Consider the following 19,713-nt stretch of genomic DNA (forward strand, 5'->3'; position numbering starts at 1 on the left):
CAATCCCTGAGGCAGCAGACAGTTCCTGAATGCGTAATATGGTGACTCTCCAAAAGTGGTACTTAAACAGATAATCTCAGTACATTAACAACTTGAGACATAAATTTACTAAGCAGACTTTTTTTCAGTGTTAGCATAGAAAGTCAAGTGTAGATAAAAATCTTAAAGCTTTTGCTTCTTTCAAGAGTAGGTGTGTGTTAACAACTATACACTGCAGCAAGAAACAGTTTGTAGTAATAAATGTAGGAAGGGGAAGAAGTAGAGATCTGCAATAGCCTTTTCAAAGAACTCAGGTCTTGTGACAGCTATATAATGGAAAGTATCTATTGAGATGTATATTACGCTCCAGAAACCTGAGATAATGCTTCCCCCACATTTGTCTCTGTATGTGGCCTCTTTCCCTACCCAAGTCCAAGCGAAGGAAACGTTTGCAGAATTTAGTCAGCAAACATTTACTAGAAATACTCAGAGCTTCCCAAAAGTAGCTTCTGAATTTATAAAGAACAGAAATCTTAACTAAAGCAGTTTCAAGACCAGCATAAGGATGTAATTGATTAAACTGATGACAGCACAGAGTAGGTGTTTATAGTTATTGAGATCTCTCCCCTAAAGTAGCTTTTTTTTCTGTCACTATTCAGAGCTGACCATATTAAACTTGTCTTTCAGTACCTCCAAACACAGGAAATAGAAATACACACATGTATAATACACAATTATAACACTTTCCAGTTTCTGATTATTCCAATTTTATAAACTAAGCATTTTACTCTTTCACAAACATACTCATCTTTTGTTTTATTCTTGCCAACAAGAAAGAGTGATTCTTCACCTTCTTGGTTTCATTGCAAAGCTGACCCAAAAGTGGTTTCATAAAATGAGTATGCCAACCAGAAATACACAGCAATGTCCCCAACTCAGGTATCAACCTGGCTTCTAAGGACTGGGTCTTTGCCTAAGCAATCCCTGACTCTTTCATTTAATCTATGAAGCAATGCCTTCTTTAGCTTCTTAAGCTGGCAGTTTTAAAGGAAAAGGTGGACTCCATTTCAGGCACCATTTTAACCTTATACCAGGCACAAACTGACACAGATGAAGCCTTAGTACAGAACCAAGGGCAGTTGTAGCTGAAATAAAGCAGAATTGGTGAAAGACTGCCCATGACAGTAAGATGTAGAATTTCAGAGGAAACACTGGCTGCCCTTTCTGTCATAAACAAAGGTCTGAAATGAGCAGTCAAAAGTAGTTGTAGTTGCTCATCTTTATCTAAAGAGGTGATCTAAAATAAGTAGCTGCATACAAAATGGACTAATTACACTTAGAAATCATACATACTTAAATAGGAAATTAAGAAAATCTCCGAAGAGGTATTTGTTACTCACCTTTAGGAATTTTTGCAAATACCCTTTTAATCTTTGGTGTCACACGTTAAGCAGATAGTATCACTGTTTAACAGCCTCTTAACATTAGTCTTGGCATAGTTGAGACTAATTAATGTAACCAGCTCACTGAGATGGCTCTGGCTAAACAGTCTTACATCAGTGATAAACTCAGCTTGTTGAAAAGTTTTCTTCTTTTCTTGCAAACAGAAAGTGAAGTCACTCGTACAAGAGCCTTTGAATACTAAGCTAGAAGGAAAGCTCTTTGAGGGTGTTGGTAGAACGAGTGTATTTAAGAATGAGCACAGGTAGTAAAGGGAAGCAACACTAGAGTATAATTTCTGGAATTTCTGTATAAGTTGTGAAAAAGTGCTGTCAGATGCAAGGGAAACGCTCTTTCTTGCATTGAAATTGATACAGCAAACCAATGCTGAGACCTTGTATCAGTTTTCAAGCTCCTTACCATTATGGGAAGAACTGGAATTATTCAGGAAATTAAGAATGGTCCTGGAACAACTGCGGGAGTGGCAGCGCAGTCTCAATCTTGTTCTGAATGTGTAACCAGTCTCACTAAGGGGATGTGTGAAATGGCCAGGGAGTGAGAAAAAGTGTGCTCAGTGTTTCTGAATGGTTGTATTCGATGTCAGATCCAATACAACCATTCTCCATTGTCTCCTCACTCCAATTTAGCTCTTGAGAGAAAAGACTCATAGCAAGTACTTAGAGCAGGTATAAGGTAAATAGTTTGATTTTTTCCCAGCTCTGATATTAGAGATTTTGTGAACTGGAAGTTGTTCCTTGATCTTTAGTTCTTTTGGTTCTTAATGCAAGAGTGATCAGTTTGTTTTGAAGCAACTTTTACTTTCAGCATCCAGAAATGTCCTCTATTGGCGAGTTCCACAACTCTTTTCATGCATTTACTTTATTTAGTTTTATAACACAGGGTCCTAAATCTCAGGCTGTAAGACAATGATCATTTACATTCTTCATGTGAAGTAACATAGTGATATATTTTTGTCCAAATAATGTTAGACTTTTCACAGGAACAAGCATTGCTTGCAAGAAAGTAAGTCACTTGAAAGAGCAATGTATGATGCTGCACAGCATTTGACCCCTGGGGAGTTTACACAAGACACCCTAACATAAATAACATAAATCTCATTCTATAACAGTGTTATAAATGAACTGTACTATCGGTCTTTTTGCTTTATTCAGGTTAATTCAAGCTTCCATAATTCAATATGCACACCTTATTTCTGGTTTTGTTAGGAAAAGCTGTACTTTATGGCAGGATTGTTTGTAATCAGTCAAGTCAAAAGGTATTTTTCTTCTGAGAACTTAAATAGGCATGAGAAATTTATTACGTTAAAGTCCCTTCAATTCCAAGTGTTCAGTCGCTGACCTCCTACCTGCCCCATTCATTCTGTAACTTGACACTTCCTCTTATGTCTCCCAAATGCAGAATATGTAATACCCCACATCAAGTATGTAGGAGTGAGAGACTTCCTTGATGCCCTCTTGTATCTAAGGGAACTTAAACTCACACTTCTTTCTTCAATGCAAGTAAACTGAATTATTAATTTATATTAAAGGAGAAAATAAACTCTATTCTTGTGGAGCTAAAGAAAGGCAACACAAGACTTGAGATGAAAAGGTTCATTTAAGAGAAAGGAGAGATGGCTTTAGTGTCTGTTCCAAGGATTGTGTGTTTTATTGAAAGCAGCCTTTGGGGAAAAACTGCAGTAATCTTCCTCCCAGTTTTCTAGCTGTGTTGTCTTTGTGCAAGTGTGGGCCACCACAGTATTCATGGCTTGTGTTTGAGGCAGTTACCCATAGAATCCAAGAATAACATGATTTGGAAAGGACCCACAAGGATAATCAAAGTTCAACTCCTGGTCCTGCACAGGACATCTTGAAGAGTTGCACCATGTGCCCAAGAGTGTTGTCCAAACATTTTTGAACTCTCAGTCTGTGCTGTGACCAGTTCTCTGGGGAGCTGTTCCAGTGCCCAAACACCCTCTGGGTGAAGAACCTTTTCCTATTATCTAACTTAAACCTGTCCTGACACATGTTGTTACAGAGGTCACATAGCCACAGGTACTGTGGTGCTCCAGGCACCTTTATCTAGCCCTTTACAAACCCAAATTTGCAGATTGTCAAACTAAGCACTTTCAATACCACATATAGAGAATAAGATGTAACAGGACCCCAAAAAACCTCAGACACATTTCAAAACTGCAATCCACTATCTCTTTCCTGTTTCCTTGTATGTATTTTACCTGTCTCTACCCCAAACAAATAGACTAAAAGGCTAATTTGAGCTGATAGCTTCCATTTCCATGGGTGATGAGGCTATGAATACAAGTTCATTTGAGCTCCACAGCTGAACACCATCACTGGTTTAAGTCCCACAGGTAGCACCTACACACCAGAATAAAAGTCTGTGGAAGGATGTGATGTGAGTGTGATATTCAGCAAGATGAAACTCTTCAAATGCCTCACATCTACATATTCTGTGCCGCTTCAGACAGTAGCTTGAGATGCCTACTCTGCAAGTAGAGTAGTCCTAGGCTTTCTCTGTAGTTAACAGAAGGAAGTTCCAAGAAAGGGATTCTGACAACCAGGGATTTGGAAAGCTGGAGTAACCATACACCTAACTGCAGCAGTGCAGACATTTGTATACATCGGGGCAAGATGAATTTTTGTTTGGGTTCTTGAGTTGTGGATTACAGTGCGGGGGAGTTACAATGAAGACAATGATTAGCCTTCACATGAAGGCCTACCTCCATCCTTAATCAAAAGCTTTCCTTTGTGTGGTTCCAAATTTGCAGTTATTTGCAAATGTATTTCCTTCTGTCTCTTGTGAGTTGTTTGATGTTCAAACCTAAGTTTTCTTCCAAAGACAAGTCAAGTAGATAATACTTGAATGATTTAAATTTCAAGAGCGGCCAGAGACTGGACCAACAAGTTCTGCAGGTTGCCTTTGCCAGATCTGCTCATGCTGAGAAAGCCTGGGCAACAACAGCCACCCACGGGGCAGCAGGCTCCACCCCACCAGATCAGTTCCTCCGATACAGAAACCAGAGGATAAAAGGAAAACCTGGTCCCCAAAACTGAAATATACACCAGTAAAGGTAGTTCCTGAATCAAACACATTTAAGAGTAAAAAGAAAACAAACAAAACAAAAAACCCAAACCACTTTATTCCATAATTACATTTTACTCAAGTTTTCAGTCAGCAAAGAATAGTTTTCTGCCCATGATAATTTCAGCAATTCTGATATTTTACACTGGAGCTTCTGTCATATTACAACTGGCCCTAACCAGAATTCTAACTTTATTTTCCTTGTTCCACTCAGCAATCTATGCAGACATACTTAACAAAAACATCTACTAAAGAAACTACAGAGCATGCAATCTTACTCTAGTTCATAGAATGCAGCACATGGCACATTAGAGTACTCCTTTCCAAAGGGATTATTTAATTAAAAAAAAAGGAAAACAGCACCTATCTTAAAGTGAATATTTTCATAGGTAAATTTTTGCACTGCAAATTAAGATATCATTACAGCAGAAGAGAGAAAATATTACTTTAAAAACTCTTTTTCCTGGGAAGTCCAAGTTGCTGCTTTTTCATGAGCTGTTGGAATGAAGATAATCATCCTTAGTACTCAAATCTTTCATGAAACAGTGCTTCAAGAGGTCCAACTGCTTTTTAAGTGAATGTCTCACTTTCATTAGTTTGGTAGCCTACAGGCCACAATTAGGTATGAAGCTACAGTGAATATGGCTTTCCTATGTTGATAACATCATGGTTCACACAGGCAATCTGACAGCAGAAGGGGCTACAATCCTGCAGATAGATTAGGTAATACATCTTTGCACACATAGATTACATATCAAATTATTGCCGTAGCACAAACCTGTTGATTTTGTTTTTTATACAGGACAGTTACGACATACCTGTGCTAATGATGAAACAGACTACCAAACCAAGTAGACAGGTTTTACTTAATACCACTGAACTTGTAGGCAACCTCTCTCAAACATATATAACAATACAACTCAGTATACTGAGTATATACTGACTAGGAATGCACTATAATATTTATGTAAGAAACAGGACAGAGCTAAATACCAATCAGTACAGAGATTTTCTGTGCTTTTCCACAGAAGCTGAGTTGCAGTGCCGGAATGAAAATTTGCTGCTGCCTTACATAGTTCAGTCATCAGCAAAATCACATCAAAATACTTACTTAATTTCACAGTCAAGATGATAGAGGAAGTTTTTCCAACAGTACTAATTTTGGTTTCAAGTTTAAAGTAAAAGGAGGTAGTGAAGTAAGGTTCAACCCAATTTTACTGATGCCAGGTATATTTGCCAGTGGCCTGTGGGTTGTCTTGTAATGTGATATTTGAAGAGGATTTGTTTCCATCAGTATATGTGTGTAAGAAAACATCAATTGGTCTCCTGGTTTAACATCTTCTCTTTTGTCATACCTGTAAAAAATAAAGCAGGTTTCTTTTTATTCATTGCTTTACCTATTAAACATGGCCATTGTTGCAGAGGCATGTAGCATCCAAGATGAAACATGCAAAGGAACTAACATTCTCAGTTATATCTCCTGATTAAATAGTACCAGAGGAGGAAACAGTATTTTTGAAGAATTTAGGGACGTGGTCATTCTATGCCAGTCTTTCTGCTGCTACTGTGATATAAATCACGACTCCTAGAAAATTTCTCACCAATTCCCTATTTGTTTCAGTGGAGAATGGACACCAAAGCCTAAGACTGTAGGAAACTGGACCAATTTTTAAGTTTTATTCTACAAGAATTGCATTTGGAGAAATGTGGTTTGTTTGTTTTTGTTTGTGGGGTTTTTTAGTAATTCTAAAAAATACATTATGTGGTGTTTGAGCAGAAACTTTTTTCTTCTGGTAGTCATACATTAGAGTAGGAGCCTCAGAGAATAGCAGGGAGAAGACCTGAATACTGGAGGAAAGAAAGAGCCTGGCAATTACAGTACTAACTTGGCACTTCTTATTTCTAAGTTCAGTTTCCTGATCTACTACATGTTTGGTCAAGTCACTTTGGGTCAGCTTTTATAAACTGTTTAAGTATCAGAATACATATAAATTATATATATATTTTTAAAAAAGTAACTACTGAGTTCTAGGATAATTTATTATGTACACTTACACTTTAAGTTATTTCTTAAAAGGACTTATGTTCAGTGTAGCTATTGGGGGAATTTACAGGATGAGAAAACAAGTGACAGCCCTTTGGCAGGGATGTGAAAGATCTGGGTTCAGCCACTTCTCATCTGACCTAAGCCCAAACTGAAGTTCATTATCTCTTCAGAGCTGTATGAATCCCTTTAATCTTCTAGGAATTGAGACAGACCTCCCTCACTGTCTCATGGGGATATGGGTTCTACTTCATAATCATTATTTACTCATTCACTGAGGAGAGTCAGGTGCAATTTATAGCCTAAGGAATAGGATATTCATACTGGACATGGCAGCCTGATTGAGTCCTCAATCCAGCAACTTCAAAGGAGAAGAAAAAACTCAACTCTGTTCACTCCAAAACACTCCATAAACCACTGTTAGGCTCTGTAACCTTTGTGATTAAATCCAGCCTGCATCTTTGGCAACGTGTGTCTTTGCAGGCCTGCTCTTTCATCTGCCTGAATTCCCTCAAAAAAGTCTCTTTGATATTTTTGTAATGCTGCCTGACAGGGCAGCCATTAACATAAACATATTTAAAGGAAATACTTTATGGGAAACTAGAGGTTTTGTGTGGATTGTTAACTAAAATTTTGGCAACTCAAAAAGATCCCTGGCTGACAGAATTCAGAAGTGTCACTAAATACACCATATAATGCAGAATTAGACTTTGCACACCGAACAGGTGTTTTCTTCTTCTAAAACAACTGCATGCTGATTTCATCTGCTATTTCCAAAAATATCACAATACCTCTTAGGTTGGTGCATGCATCCAAACTGGCAGAAGAACAGCATACTTTGTAACAACCTTACCAACTACTAATTTCGCATTTTCTTCATCAGCAAGTAAAAGGCCTTTCATCTGACTGCAATCATTTCTGAATTTCATTATTTTTAAATACTTTAAGCTTACACAGCATATTTATTCAGGGTTCAAAGACACTGCACTAATTGAAGACAAGACTGTAACACCTGTTCTGTGTAAGAACCTGCATCAAGCTCCTTTCAATCACCCTTTGAAGAAAAATAATAGATCGCTTGCATTTTTCTTGAGGCAAATAGATCTAATCGGAGCACACTACTGAAAGCTCTTAACTTAAAGACACTTTTATTTATGGATTGCAGTTATCCTGATGAATCATCAGCCTTCATAGCCACCCCATCCCAATCTGTTTCACCTAACATACACTGTCTATGAAGAAGTTAAGTTAGTTTTTACCCATCTGAAGGGCTGTCACTTTGTTGGACAAAGAGAAAATGCACAGTTGGTATCACTAAACTTTGCACTACTGTGCTGTCAGACAAAGTGGTAGGCCTGTGTATGATGCTCAGTTGTGGATTTTGCTTGATTTTTTTAATGTGGAACTTTATGATGAATCAGCCCTTCCTTGAGGCTTTGTTTTGCTGAGTAGAGATAAAAGTGAGAGAGAAACTGCACTGTAGCTGCAACACTATGAAACATCCATCAGTGACACAGATATTATTCATTCACCTTCCAATCCCACTACACTACAGCCTTACAAGCCCAAAGTAATCCAAAACTCACCAATGCAAAAAGCTCATTGAAACAAAGCACTATTTAGAGAGTAGAGTTGTATTCAAAGTAGTGTGTGAATTTAAGTGTATTAAGATTGAAATATTTTAGCTATCATGCACATTCTATCCCTTGTACTCTAACAGCTTAATGTCTCCTCCCAATTAATGGCTTAAGACTTTCTCTAGAGTCAACATAAAAAAGCAATTTGAAATAAACAGTAGAGAGGTAATTGTGAAGGTTTTAAACAGTCTTTGTTTTGCCATCGTGAGAGTGCTTGGAAATAAAATAAGGCATAGTGAGATCAATGATTTTTGTAATTCCCCCAAAAGCATTCTTTCCCCTTCTGATTTATTTCCGAAGTACTTTTATCTCTAAACATACCAATAATTAAATTATGTTTGTTCATCTGATCCTGAATACTGTAACTGGGGAAAAAGAACTCCAAGCTCAGAGCACTTCTTAAAACCAAAATCTGCTCGTATTGCTTTTGTTTTGAGCAGTATGAAGGGAGATTTTGTGTTACCTTCTAATCAGTAATTTTCATTTAGATAATTTTTATTTAAATTAAAAACCTATGCTTCAGCAGAAAAGGTGGGCCTAAGAATCAGAAAGGTGCCTATTTTCTGGTTTGCATCCTGAAAAGCAAATTATGCCATCCCACAATGTCTCCTACTATTCATTCCAATATTTCAACTCTTAAATGTATCTGTCACTGCTGGTCATAGTACCAAAACACTCAACAGACTTCTCTAAGAGCTAATGAATGTGTTCACAGCAGCAGCTTCAATGCCATCTGTATGAAGGATGTTCCACATAAAAACAGACTTTCTACATTAAAATGTACATGAACCTCACATTGCCACACATCACTCAGACAAACAAATCTTTATATACACAGTTTTGCCAAGAACAGCTCTGTTTCACAAGGTCTAGTGGGGTATAAAATGTAGCTGCATTAAATATATTGGTGTAAATTCTGGTAAGCTAACAATTTTTGTGCTTTTTCTGATGTCTTTAGAATCACAGAATCATTAAGGTTGGAAAAGATGTCTAAGAGCATCAAGCCAAATCATCACCGTAGCACCACCACATCCACCATTAAACCATGGCCCCAAATGCCATATCCACACATTTTTTTAACACTTCCAGGGATGGTGACTCCACCACTTCCCTGGGCAGCCTGTTCCAATGCTTAACAAGTCTTGCCATGAAGGAATTTTTCCTAGTATCGCATCTAAACCTCCCCTGGCACAATTTGAGGCCATTTCCTCTCGTCCTTTGAAATATTCTATACTATTTAGGCAAATCAGAATCAACCAACACAATGAAAAAACACTGCAATGCTTTATTTCTGAAATGGCAGTACTGCAGACATAAAAAATTCTCTGAAGATTCACACTGCTCTTGAGCTGGTTTAATAAACACGCTGTACCAAAAACTGTGTTTGCAAAGCTTGTCCCTATGCATATGCAAAAAAAGGAAAAAGCATGCTACTCAGATCTTCAGATCAAAACACCTCACTCAGAACATACCTCCAATCAGAATTGATTTCCAGAAACCGAGAAACTCCTGTTTGTGCTGCAGCCACATCAATATGAACAGAGACATCTACATAAAGAAAATCAAATACAGTTTGAAAATTATTCTAAGTAGACTCTGATTAATAATAAATTAACAAAACAGTAACAAAAAAGATGCATGTACCTAGTTTGAAGAAGCAGTATTCAATACATGAGAAGATATACTGAAATTAAAATTCGGTGAACATACCTCAAGCCAGCTTTACATACCTGCTGTTGAAGGTACCAACTCATGCAACTTCTGAATAGCCACTCCTCCAGGATAATTGAAATGTGAAACATATAAAGATGTTCCCGAATAGACAGCATTAACTAGAAGATGCATTATAATAAAGAAAGATCCAAGTCTGTACATCCAGGATCTCCGGTAGTTATTCAGACTGTTGAGGAAGAGAAAAACAAGCAAGAATAAACTGTTATTTTCTTTCATACTGGTCACTGACCACTGTGACACAAGTGTTATGGAAACTCCACTTCTAGATAATAAAGATTAAAGCAGATTTTATTAATCCTGTATGGCATGTACTTATTAGCAGTTTCTAGAAGATTAACTTATAGTGACATTTAAATTAGAATATTCTCATGAATAAAGCTAAGACAAGCTTATCAGTGAAGCTAAGTATTTCTGTGTTTAAAAACTTTAGCTATGAATGTATTCTCTTTCAAAGAAGTTTAACTCTGAGCTTCAATTTGTTTACTCAACATACCCAAATGTAACTATTTAACTCCATGTTTCACAAGCCTCACCTGTGCATTGAACTATCTCCTGAGGTAAGTTATGTTAACAGCACAAGATTACACTGGAATGTGTCTTTTTTCTGGTAGGTAAAATAAACTGCATTGAAACAACATTAACAGTAAAATCAGGGCTCTATTCTCAACTCTGCTCCAGACTTGGTCCTGTCAAAGCATTTGACTTTTCTGTTTCCACTTCTCTCTGTAGTGAAATGGGTACAACGACCTTGACCTCTTTTCTACAGCATATGACCATTTCAATACGACCCAGACTTCAAGATGGAAAGAAGTGCATAAAACTAGTAGTAACAGTTTTGCTTTTGCATTTTCAGATGAAAAAAAACACCAAACAAACAGGATTTTGAACTTACATTCGTGAGCACATTTTAGCAGCCACTATGTTGAAGACAGGGAAAGTATAGATGATAAAACGCAGCTCTTTGTGTGGGAGAAACGAATACAAGAAGATAAAGCCCAGCGCTGGCAAAAGTAAAATCCGAGTTCTCTTTTCTGTTACACCTAAAGGTACAAATATAATGCTGCATCCCAAAGCACGAGGAAGGGCTGAATAGAAATACCACAAGAAGGGAGAGGTCTTCAAGGTGAAAAGAGTTAAGGATGCTTTCACTGCTAACAAGTAAAGTAACTATTGTTTACTTTAGTACACACACATTTTACAAATCTGCAGTACAGTTTTTGCATACACATTTTTCCAGCCTTTCATTTCCTGCCATATCTTTGGAGAACTACAAGCATTCACATCACCCAAGAGAGGCACATCAAATGGCACTAATGATGGGCAACATGAAAAACCAAGAGGAAGAAACCTGGCTTTACACTGGTAGAACACAAAGTGGCAAGAAAAAAGTTAGCAGAGGAAACTTACAATTTGTAGAAACACCTAAAAACAGACATTTTCTCGTGAGTTTCAAACAATGAAAAGCAGAATCTAACACCCTGAGTCTCAGGAATAAGTCACATCAAGTCTTTGCTTTGGCTGGTAGTGTTCTTTTTCCCTGGATGTTTCAAAGGATACTCCCCAGTTGGAACTTTTGTTTAAAACTGTGTTATACCAGAGCACTTTCCCCTCAGGCCACACAAGTTGCCTCCAAAATAGAGAATCCACAGCAACTGTTAACCCTAAAAGAATCAAAGAGACAGACATCTGCATTAATTAAAAACCAAGGAAAAGCAAACTAACGCATCCAAATAGCACATATACAGCATATTGAGACCAACATAACTGAAACATGTATTGTAAACCTCACCCAAAACCACAGAGAAGGCTGAATATGTCTGTCTTGCAGGGGAAATGCAGGGAAAGGAGGCACTTCTTAATAAAAGCCTTAGAAGAAGCATGTTAGATAAGAATCCAATTGAGATTCACACCATTTCAACCCCAGGTGTGAAAAAAGTGGTTTAACTGAGGTTTGTTTAAAAGAGTATTAAGAGCATTAAATGTAATGAATGACAAGAAGTGCATATTAACTTCAAATAGTACTAACTTCTTATTGTAAAGCTGTTAAATTGCAAAAGCAATCACAAAGTTTGCTACTATTTATTGGGTGGAGGGAGAAGGAGGATAAGGAATAAAAGGCAAAAAGAAGAGCAGCAAAGCCATCAGCCCCATCTCCTCCACTCAGCTCTGTGAAAACTGCTCTGGTATTTAAGGATTTTGCTCAGGAAGGAAATGGGATTGCCAGTGATTAATTTCCCATTGGACCTCCAAACTCTTACACTGTGAGGTGCCTCTAAATGCACATGGCATAATTGTTTAGTGTTTCTATTCTGCACTCTCTGCAAGGGACAGCACACTGCCAGGGGTCATCATCACGCATCTGACAACAGCATTTTCAATTAGGTAGGCTGGCACAGCAGCTTAGAATATTTCCATGCATATGTACATGGGTCTTCCACAGATGGATAGAGAAAAGGGGATTTTTCAACCTCTCCAGCAAGATCACTTAAGCTGTCAAATTTAATTTAGTAACAGAACACAGCTGAACTGTAACTCTCCCCATACTAACCCTCTTGCTTAGTATCTGTATCCCACCGTTGTATTTTGTCCTGGGATTCAGCTTATCACCATGGCAATAGATACTACAACTGATAATACGCACAAGTTGCTACAGCAAGGGACTAATTACACTGAAGTCAACTTGCACATCTAAAGACAGAGGCTACAGTAGCTTTCTCTGCTCTGTGCACACCTATTTCCTCACATAGAAATTTTCAAAGAAATTAAAAATCTTGTCATATTATTAGCAAATAGAATAAAACAACAAAAAAACCATGACACCCCTCAACCTCCCCCCACCCCTGCAAAAAAAAAAAAGCCTTAAGGGCCATTCAGCAGATACACCAGTCAAAACTCCAGACTTCTCCTGAATTCAATGTCATTTGCTTTCTTCCAAACACTTACCCAACCAAAAAATTCCAGCAGGAACAGCATGAGAAAGCACCTTGTAAATGGAGATTCTTTTAGTTAATAACGTCACCAGGAGCATGAGGCCTAAGAATATGCAGAGCTCTGATCTGAAGACTATAATTGCCAAAGCTGAGAACCAAATGAATGGCCTTTGCTTTTGCTGTATCCAAAATGTCAATGCCAGGAGCACTGGAAAAAAAAAAAACAAAAAAATCCCCCAAACACATCATGTACCAAATTATTCATTTTCTAAAGGGCAACACTTAATGCTATCTTCTTGTTCCTGTAACTTCCCATCAATCCTCTCTTGGTCTTCCTACCATTTCTAGTCCAGAAATTCTTCCTCTGTTAGAGAAATGTAATTTGGAACAATGCACAGCTTTATACTGTTGATGCTTAAGTAATTAGGAAAAGTATAACCACAGAAGAAACACATGGGAACTCTTTCTAGACAGTATATTTAATACCTGTTAAGGGGGTAAAGAAGAAAAAACCTTAAGGGAGTACTAAAAGGCTCTCAAACTACAATTCATAATTATTATTGCTCAGTATCAGCTGAGCAGTTAGCTTATTCTCTTGGCTAAGTATATGATGTATTCATGATAACACAAACTCCTTTCAAATACGAAAATGAGACTACAGACTACCGCTGAGGGAGAAGGATCTCTAAATTCATTTGTGTGATTAGGTGGGACACACCAGATCTCTACAAATGAAGTTGTCTCTACTTTTTCAGTTTGAATCTCTACACAGTAAAGTGGTCATGGTCCTAAGGAAAACATGTGAAATACTAATAGTACAAAATCATGAAACAACTTGTATTTTTTAATACCTGCAGAAATTATCTGAGACATTTATTACAACACAGTGTTTATCTCACAATTCATCAGCTTTTATTTTGTTTCTCAGTTCTCATCTACACGGGTTCTTACACCAACCTCACAATTTTATTAGCTGAACAACTTGCACCAAAACATTTAGTGACTCAGCTAATATCTCTCACATATGATTAATTTTCCTTTTCATGTGCTCTATGGGAAAACTGCATATGTAGAGAAGGGGTTTAACTTTGATTTTTTTTTTCCTTTCTATGTAGAAACTGCTGCATTTGCAGACAATTTCAGAAGAGGAAGGTGAAGATATTGCAAGGAGGAGTTTCTTCCACAGTCACATGAGAAAGATGTTTCCTGTGCAGATCAAGTTCACAGGATTTATTTTGAGCTGCAGGTGTACCTCGTGCCTCTTCACAGCTCCTTGCTTTATGCATTAGATATGAGTACTAAAACCTCTAGCTAATCAAAGTCATCTGACAAAACCCACATAGATTCAATAAAACTTGATTGAGCAGTCATTGTAAGCATATATGATAAAAAAAAAAGAGAAAGAAACCTCAAGCTTTCTAGTCTTGTTATCACACAATTTCATCAAGCAGGTATGTTAATTTGGTCTGACCATACTTTTCCTGTGGTTTAACTACTGATACATTTGAAAAGAAGTTTTACATTTTAGTTTTTTCCCCTCGCGAAATACGTACCAAAAGGAAGTGCAAACACATTAGGGAGGGTTCTTGTACAGTAAAACATCAAATGAAACTGAGTAACAGTGATGAGACAGAAGATTGATGCTGTAGTTGCTCCAAACTGCTTTCTAACTTCTTTCTGCAGCTTCCATAATGTGTAAATCACACTGAGCCCCAAACTTCCTCGGACTATTAGGAGAGTAAAAATGGGAATTAAAGAGTAGTATCAGATGGATCACTGATGAACAGCCATGTTTTATAATGTAATGGGAAGACATTCTGAAGATATTTACAATATCACAATATATGCACCTTCAAAGAAATAAAACCCCAACCAAAACTCCATTTAGTTTATCCACTCTAATCCACTTTTAACTTGTCTGGTAGCTCTGTACAAAGATCAGTGCTTCCATGCCAAAGGTAACAATCCTTTCTGAAGCATACATGGGAGTGTACTCTCTGAAAATACTTAAGACACTTGCTTTTCCTACTCTGCCTGGCATTTGTTAGCACAGACTTTCTGTGTGCTGTTAGTTACTCCCCAAAGAGGGAGCAGAATGGCCATGCTGGCCCCAAGTACCACAGTTTGGGTTTTCCCTCATTGAGGAAGAGAGTATCACAATTTAACCACTGATCTGAACATTGAATGCAGCAACAGTGTTTTTGTACTGATGCACTAATGGGTGACATCTCTGAGGATTTAAAGTTCTCATACCTATCAGCTGGGAGTAAAACTTGGACATTCTTAGCACAGAAAGTACGTAGATAGCTGGGCTGGAAAGAGCAGCAATAAAAATTGGTCCAAGGAACGTTCTTGGGACAACTCCGGGAAACTCATGATGGTCATACTGCAAAAAGGAGAATCTACTTAAAACAGGCAAATCAGAAATGAGGGAAAATAAACCATATTCACACCACATTTATCCTACACATATTTGAGGGAATTGCAATCTTTAACAGCAACCAAAAATGAAGACATTCTTTTCAATTTACCTTATCCAAGTCCAGCTGGTGGTACACCACATCATGGATAGCTTGTAGGTTAAAGCTTTCCTCCACTTTTGTAAAAGGACAGACAGTTAAATGAACAAAGGCCACAACAATAAGCAGCAGCAGCAATGGGAATGACCGCCCACTCGAGCTCCTCTTCTGAGCCATCTTGGGTTTGAAATTCACATATATTCTATTATTATTAAAAAGAAAATAGAAAGAAATTACATTAATAATATGGCATGAAGTGTACACCAGAAAAAAAAGATTGATGATGCAAGGAAAATGTACTGCAGCAGTCAAAAAGTTTAAATAAAGACTAGTAAATCAAATAATCCAGGAAGTTTTCTATTACACTCAATGAATTAAGGTAGTCTAAAATATATTCAGGAAGCAATTCAGAATTTTTCCCATCCTCTGTAAATGTAATCGTTTTAGTTTTCAGTTAAAAAAACTCAAGACAACATGGACCCTACCTACGAAAGTATATCCCTTTTCATTCCATACTGTCCCCACTGCTCAGACTGTCACCTCAGTTATGTCTGTGCTTTGTAATTTACTCTCACTTTAACTGCACACTGGATTTACACATGATCTTTAGAACATACTCTCGTTCATTCAGGGCTCCAAAAACAGTGGGAGAGGACCCACGAGGATGATAAATTATTCAGAACAGATCTTTGATCTCCCAAGTTTGCCAGCAGCTAGGTCTGGACTTGGCCAGAGAAGAACAAATCCCCTCTGGCAGCCACACGCCACTAAGGCATGAGCCAATCTGTACCCCATCCTTCACACTTCTACCAAGAAATGAAGACCACCTCTCCCTAGTACTTCCTTTCACAACACCAAGCCTTTCTTATGGTAGTATTTATGTTGTATTTTATCATTATGATAAAATCATGTGTCCAGGTGATGCCAGAGCAAATGTACTTCATGTTCTTTTAATTTATGCTACCCACTTTTTGTGAGTTTAAAATTTAATAAAAGATAAGAGATTTTGGTTGTTGTTATTCTTGCTGTGCTCTCACAGAAACGAAACTTCAAAACTAGCGCTTTTAAGGTACAGCTGGGGTTTTGATTAGAGATGTTTTCTCCTGTGTTTTGGTCTAAATATGTCCATCAAACAGATATAAGTTAGTTGGCAGATCTCCTAGGATCACTTAGCAATTGCCTCCTAGAGCTACCTTTTTCTTAACTGATGTTTGTGCTGTTCATTAGTAAAAATAAGAGTGAGCTTGTGTTCCTTATATTCACAACTAGCACCAATAAATCCTGAAATTTGTGCAGTTCCAGTAAATTGCATGTATCTGGATGTTATTTTAAATACCACACTGACTGCATCTCTTTTCCTGATGATTCTCTCTGCTACAGACTGTAATTAAAGCTCTAAGCCTGGGCTCATTGTCAGGAGCCTAAACAAACCCTTCACCCCCAGAAGTGGGAACAGTCTTTTTAACCTACACCTAGTATTATTTCTTTACAAGAATAGGTAAAAATGGTTTATGCTACAACAGAATTCTTTTCCCTCAGCAGTAGTAGTAGAGGTATGGGTCTGACATCAGGAGCACCTCCAAAAGTGACTGGCAGGAATTAGGTCCCTGCACAGGGCAATTTATCTTGCACAAAGTTTAGTCTATAGAAGGCAATCTTGCCAAATTCTTCAAATAAATGCAGAGGAATCTCATGCTTTTGGCCAAACTTAACTGAGGAAAAAAACAGACATGGAAGGGGCAATCCACTGTTGCACACAGGAACAGGGCACTTGAGCAGTTCATGCATCAGGTGAATATGAATATTCCTGACTCCCAATTCACAGCTTCTTAACATTGCAGGTATTTTAGGACCCAATAAACCCTTGTAAAAGGACCTAAGTGCCAAGAAGCTCTATCTTTTTCCTTCTTAACTACATCAGCTGCATAATAAAGAGCTATTAGCTGCACAATCAAGAGCTGCTACCTTTACCTATAAATACTGCCTTCATTATCCTCTGACCGATCTACAACCCAGCCTGCTACTGGTATCTTTAGCTGATAACCACATGAGTAATCAGTCCCCAACTTCCTAAATCAGAATGAAAGTGAAGCTACATATCCCCCACACACTTTATCACAACTGCTTTTTTTAAATCTTGTTGACTCCAATCTTTTTGTATGCCTGAAGAAAGTAAGCATGCCAGCATACTTGTACATCTTGAAGATAATGACATGCATTATAAATACTGAAATTCCCTGAAGGGAAACATGCTAGAAGATAAAAAAACAAAACATGACAACAACACCCAGGTTTCTGAGATAAAGCCTAATAAATTCAGTGGTCTTGTCAAGACTTAAGATAACTTGCTCTGTTGAAAATTGATGCTGACAAGCATCAAAATTCAAGTGAAATTTATCAGGACAGGTAAAAACTGAATTTGATGATTAAAATAAATTTGCTATATAAAAGAAAAAGACATGCAATTACAATTTTTTATTTTTTAAATACCAGAATCACAGAAACAGATTTTCACTTAATAAAAACGATTTCATAATGAAGTTTAGAGGAATAATCATAAACAAATACATATAGGTTTCTCCATTGATTACATTCTGGCAACTTCAGAAGAATCTTCCTCAAGCCTCTACAACATATCCACACTGACTCCCCCCAGGTACCTACATCAAGACTGAATCATAGACGAGCAGGGGCTTTTAACACAAGGAGTTCATCTTTTCCTGGGATTAAACTGGGTGGGAAAAAAAAAGGGTTTTCTGTTAAAAAAAACCGCAAAGGTACTTCCATCAAAAATGGTTTGTTGCTGTTTTATACCTTTTCAGTGGAAGAATCATTAGGTCAAAAAGACTTTTAACTCTTCCTGTGAAAAACCTACCATATCTTTATCACGGTTTTCAGAGTCTGTTCAGAGCAGATATGATAGTTCGGCAGCCAAACCGCATGTTAAATCTGCCCACAGTCATTTCACTCCCTCAGAGGCATCTCAGCTGAACCATCAAGCGCATCCACCATAAGGTCTTCCCTCTTTAGCCTCGTCTAGCTTTGCCAAAATCCCTTTTATCTTAACTTTCCTACGCTTTGATAGCTTTTCCAACTTTGCTCTAGAGTCAGCACCACAATGAAGTCAGATTTAAACCTTGTACCTGCTGGGATTGCTTTTCCACCTTTTATTTGGAAACAACAGCACAGTGACTATTATATACACTGCCTCACGAGTCTGAGGATTGGCTGCAAAAAAAACCTAAACAACTAAGACAAGGCGGCAAAGTTGAGGCAGGACATAAAGTGTGGGACACTGTCAGACGCGACGGGACTAAGGAGCTGGAGAGAAATGTCACTCTTGGGGCCAGGGCAGAAACACGCAAATGCTCTCCACTGAAACCCACCCATTTCCCACCCCGACGCGTCCCCGGGCGCCCCGGTGGCAGCAGGGCACAGCGGCACACCGAGCCGAGCCGAGCCGAGCCGAGCCGAGCCGAGCCGAGCCGAGCCCAGCCGAGCCCAGCCCAGCGGAGCAGCGCCAGCCCCGCCGGTGCGCTCTGCGCGGGCTGGAGTCCCTCCCGCCTGGTCGCTCCTGCCAGGGGCTTCAGGCCGACACCGAACGCCACCCCGCTGCTCCTGCAGCCACCGCTGCGGCCCCCGCGGCAGGGGCAGGCACCGCGCCCCGCGCACACCCCTCAGGAGGCGGCTGCCCTGCCCCGCCCGGCCCCGCTCCCTCCCGCCGCGCCACGGCTCCCGTGCCCAGGAGGGGCAGAGCTGCTGCGGCCGCCTGGCAGCGCCCGGCGTGGCTCCCGGGAACGCCCTCCGGCCCGGCGGCGGCAAAAGCAGGGGCAGCCGGCGGCTCTCCCGCCCGGCCGCTGCTCCATCCCTCCTCCCCTCGCTCCCGCCCCGGCCCGGGCAGTGCCCGCGGCCCGTCCCGCACTCACCGCGCGCGCACACGTGGCCGCCCCGCAGAGGGCGCCGGCAGCGCGGGAGCGACAGCGCCAGCCCCGCGAGCACGTGACTTGCTCCCCCGCCGGCCATGTTAGGTGAGGGCAGGGCACGCCCCCGGCGGCTAAAGGTCTCCGCGGCGGCTGCCGAACACAAATGGCGGGCGGCTCTGAAGCCCCTCCGGAGCCCGTGCCTGCCCTTCCTCATGATGGCGGCGGTGCGCGATCCCGATGGGCGTCGCTCGCTCGGGCAGCCCCGCCCCGCCCCCGCCCGGCGCTCTGAGCACGCGGGGGACTCCCATTGGTCCGGAGCGTGGCGCGCGCTGATTGGACCACGTCCTTTCGCTCCGCGGTCTCGACCAACGAGCGCCCGCGGTGGGTGCGCGCGTGGGGTGACGC

The 19,713-nt window shown here is 39.7% G+C and overlaps 1 protein-coding gene across 1 annotated transcript; it reads right to left on the reverse strand.

Moving 5' to 3' along the window:
- Positions 1 to 4,561: 4,561 nt before the first annotated feature.
- On the reverse strand, positions 4,562 to 19,520 carry ALG12 (ALG12 alpha-1,6-mannosyltransferase). The gene is made up of 10 exons (XM_085041579.1): positions 19,314 to 19,520; positions 15,398 to 15,587; positions 15,120 to 15,252; positions 14,420 to 14,593; positions 12,880 to 13,074; positions 11,494 to 11,597; positions 10,829 to 11,052; positions 9,933 to 10,102; positions 9,675 to 9,750; positions 4,562 to 5,876 (listed from the first exon to the last, which is right to left on the reverse strand). The coding sequence occupies exons 1-10, from the start codon at positions 19,406 to 19,408 to the stop codon at positions 5,645 to 5,647; spliced, it is 1,593 nt and encodes a 530-aa protein (XP_084897705.1). The 5' UTR covers positions 19,409 to 19,520; the 3' UTR covers positions 4,562 to 5,644.
- Between the last annotated feature and the right edge of the window lie 193 nt (positions 19,521 to 19,713).

Source organism: Lichenostomus cassidix, chromosome 1Aa, assembly GCF_008360975.1.
Source record: "Lichenostomus cassidix isolate B80296 chromosome 1Aa, HeHo_3.0, whole genome shotgun sequence".
Lineage (NCBI taxonomy): Eukaryota > Metazoa > Chordata > Aves > Passeriformes > Meliphagidae > Lichenostomus > Lichenostomus cassidix.

Excerpts from the sequence above, each read along its gene's own strand:
- ALG12 (XM_085041579.1), bottom strand. The coding sequence starts at position 19,408 with ATGGCCGGCGGGGGAGCAAGTCACGTGCTCGCGGGGCTGGCGCTGTCG. Across the intron at positions 9,751-9,932 it reads GTTGGTACCTTCAACAGCAG|ATGTCTCTGTTCATATTGAT; the intron begins GTATGTAAAGCT and ends TTCTTTATGTAG. Across the intron at positions 5,877-9,674 it reads GAAATCAATTCTGATTGGAG|GTATGACAAAAGAGAAGATG; the intron begins GTATGTTCTGAG and ends TATTTTTTACAG.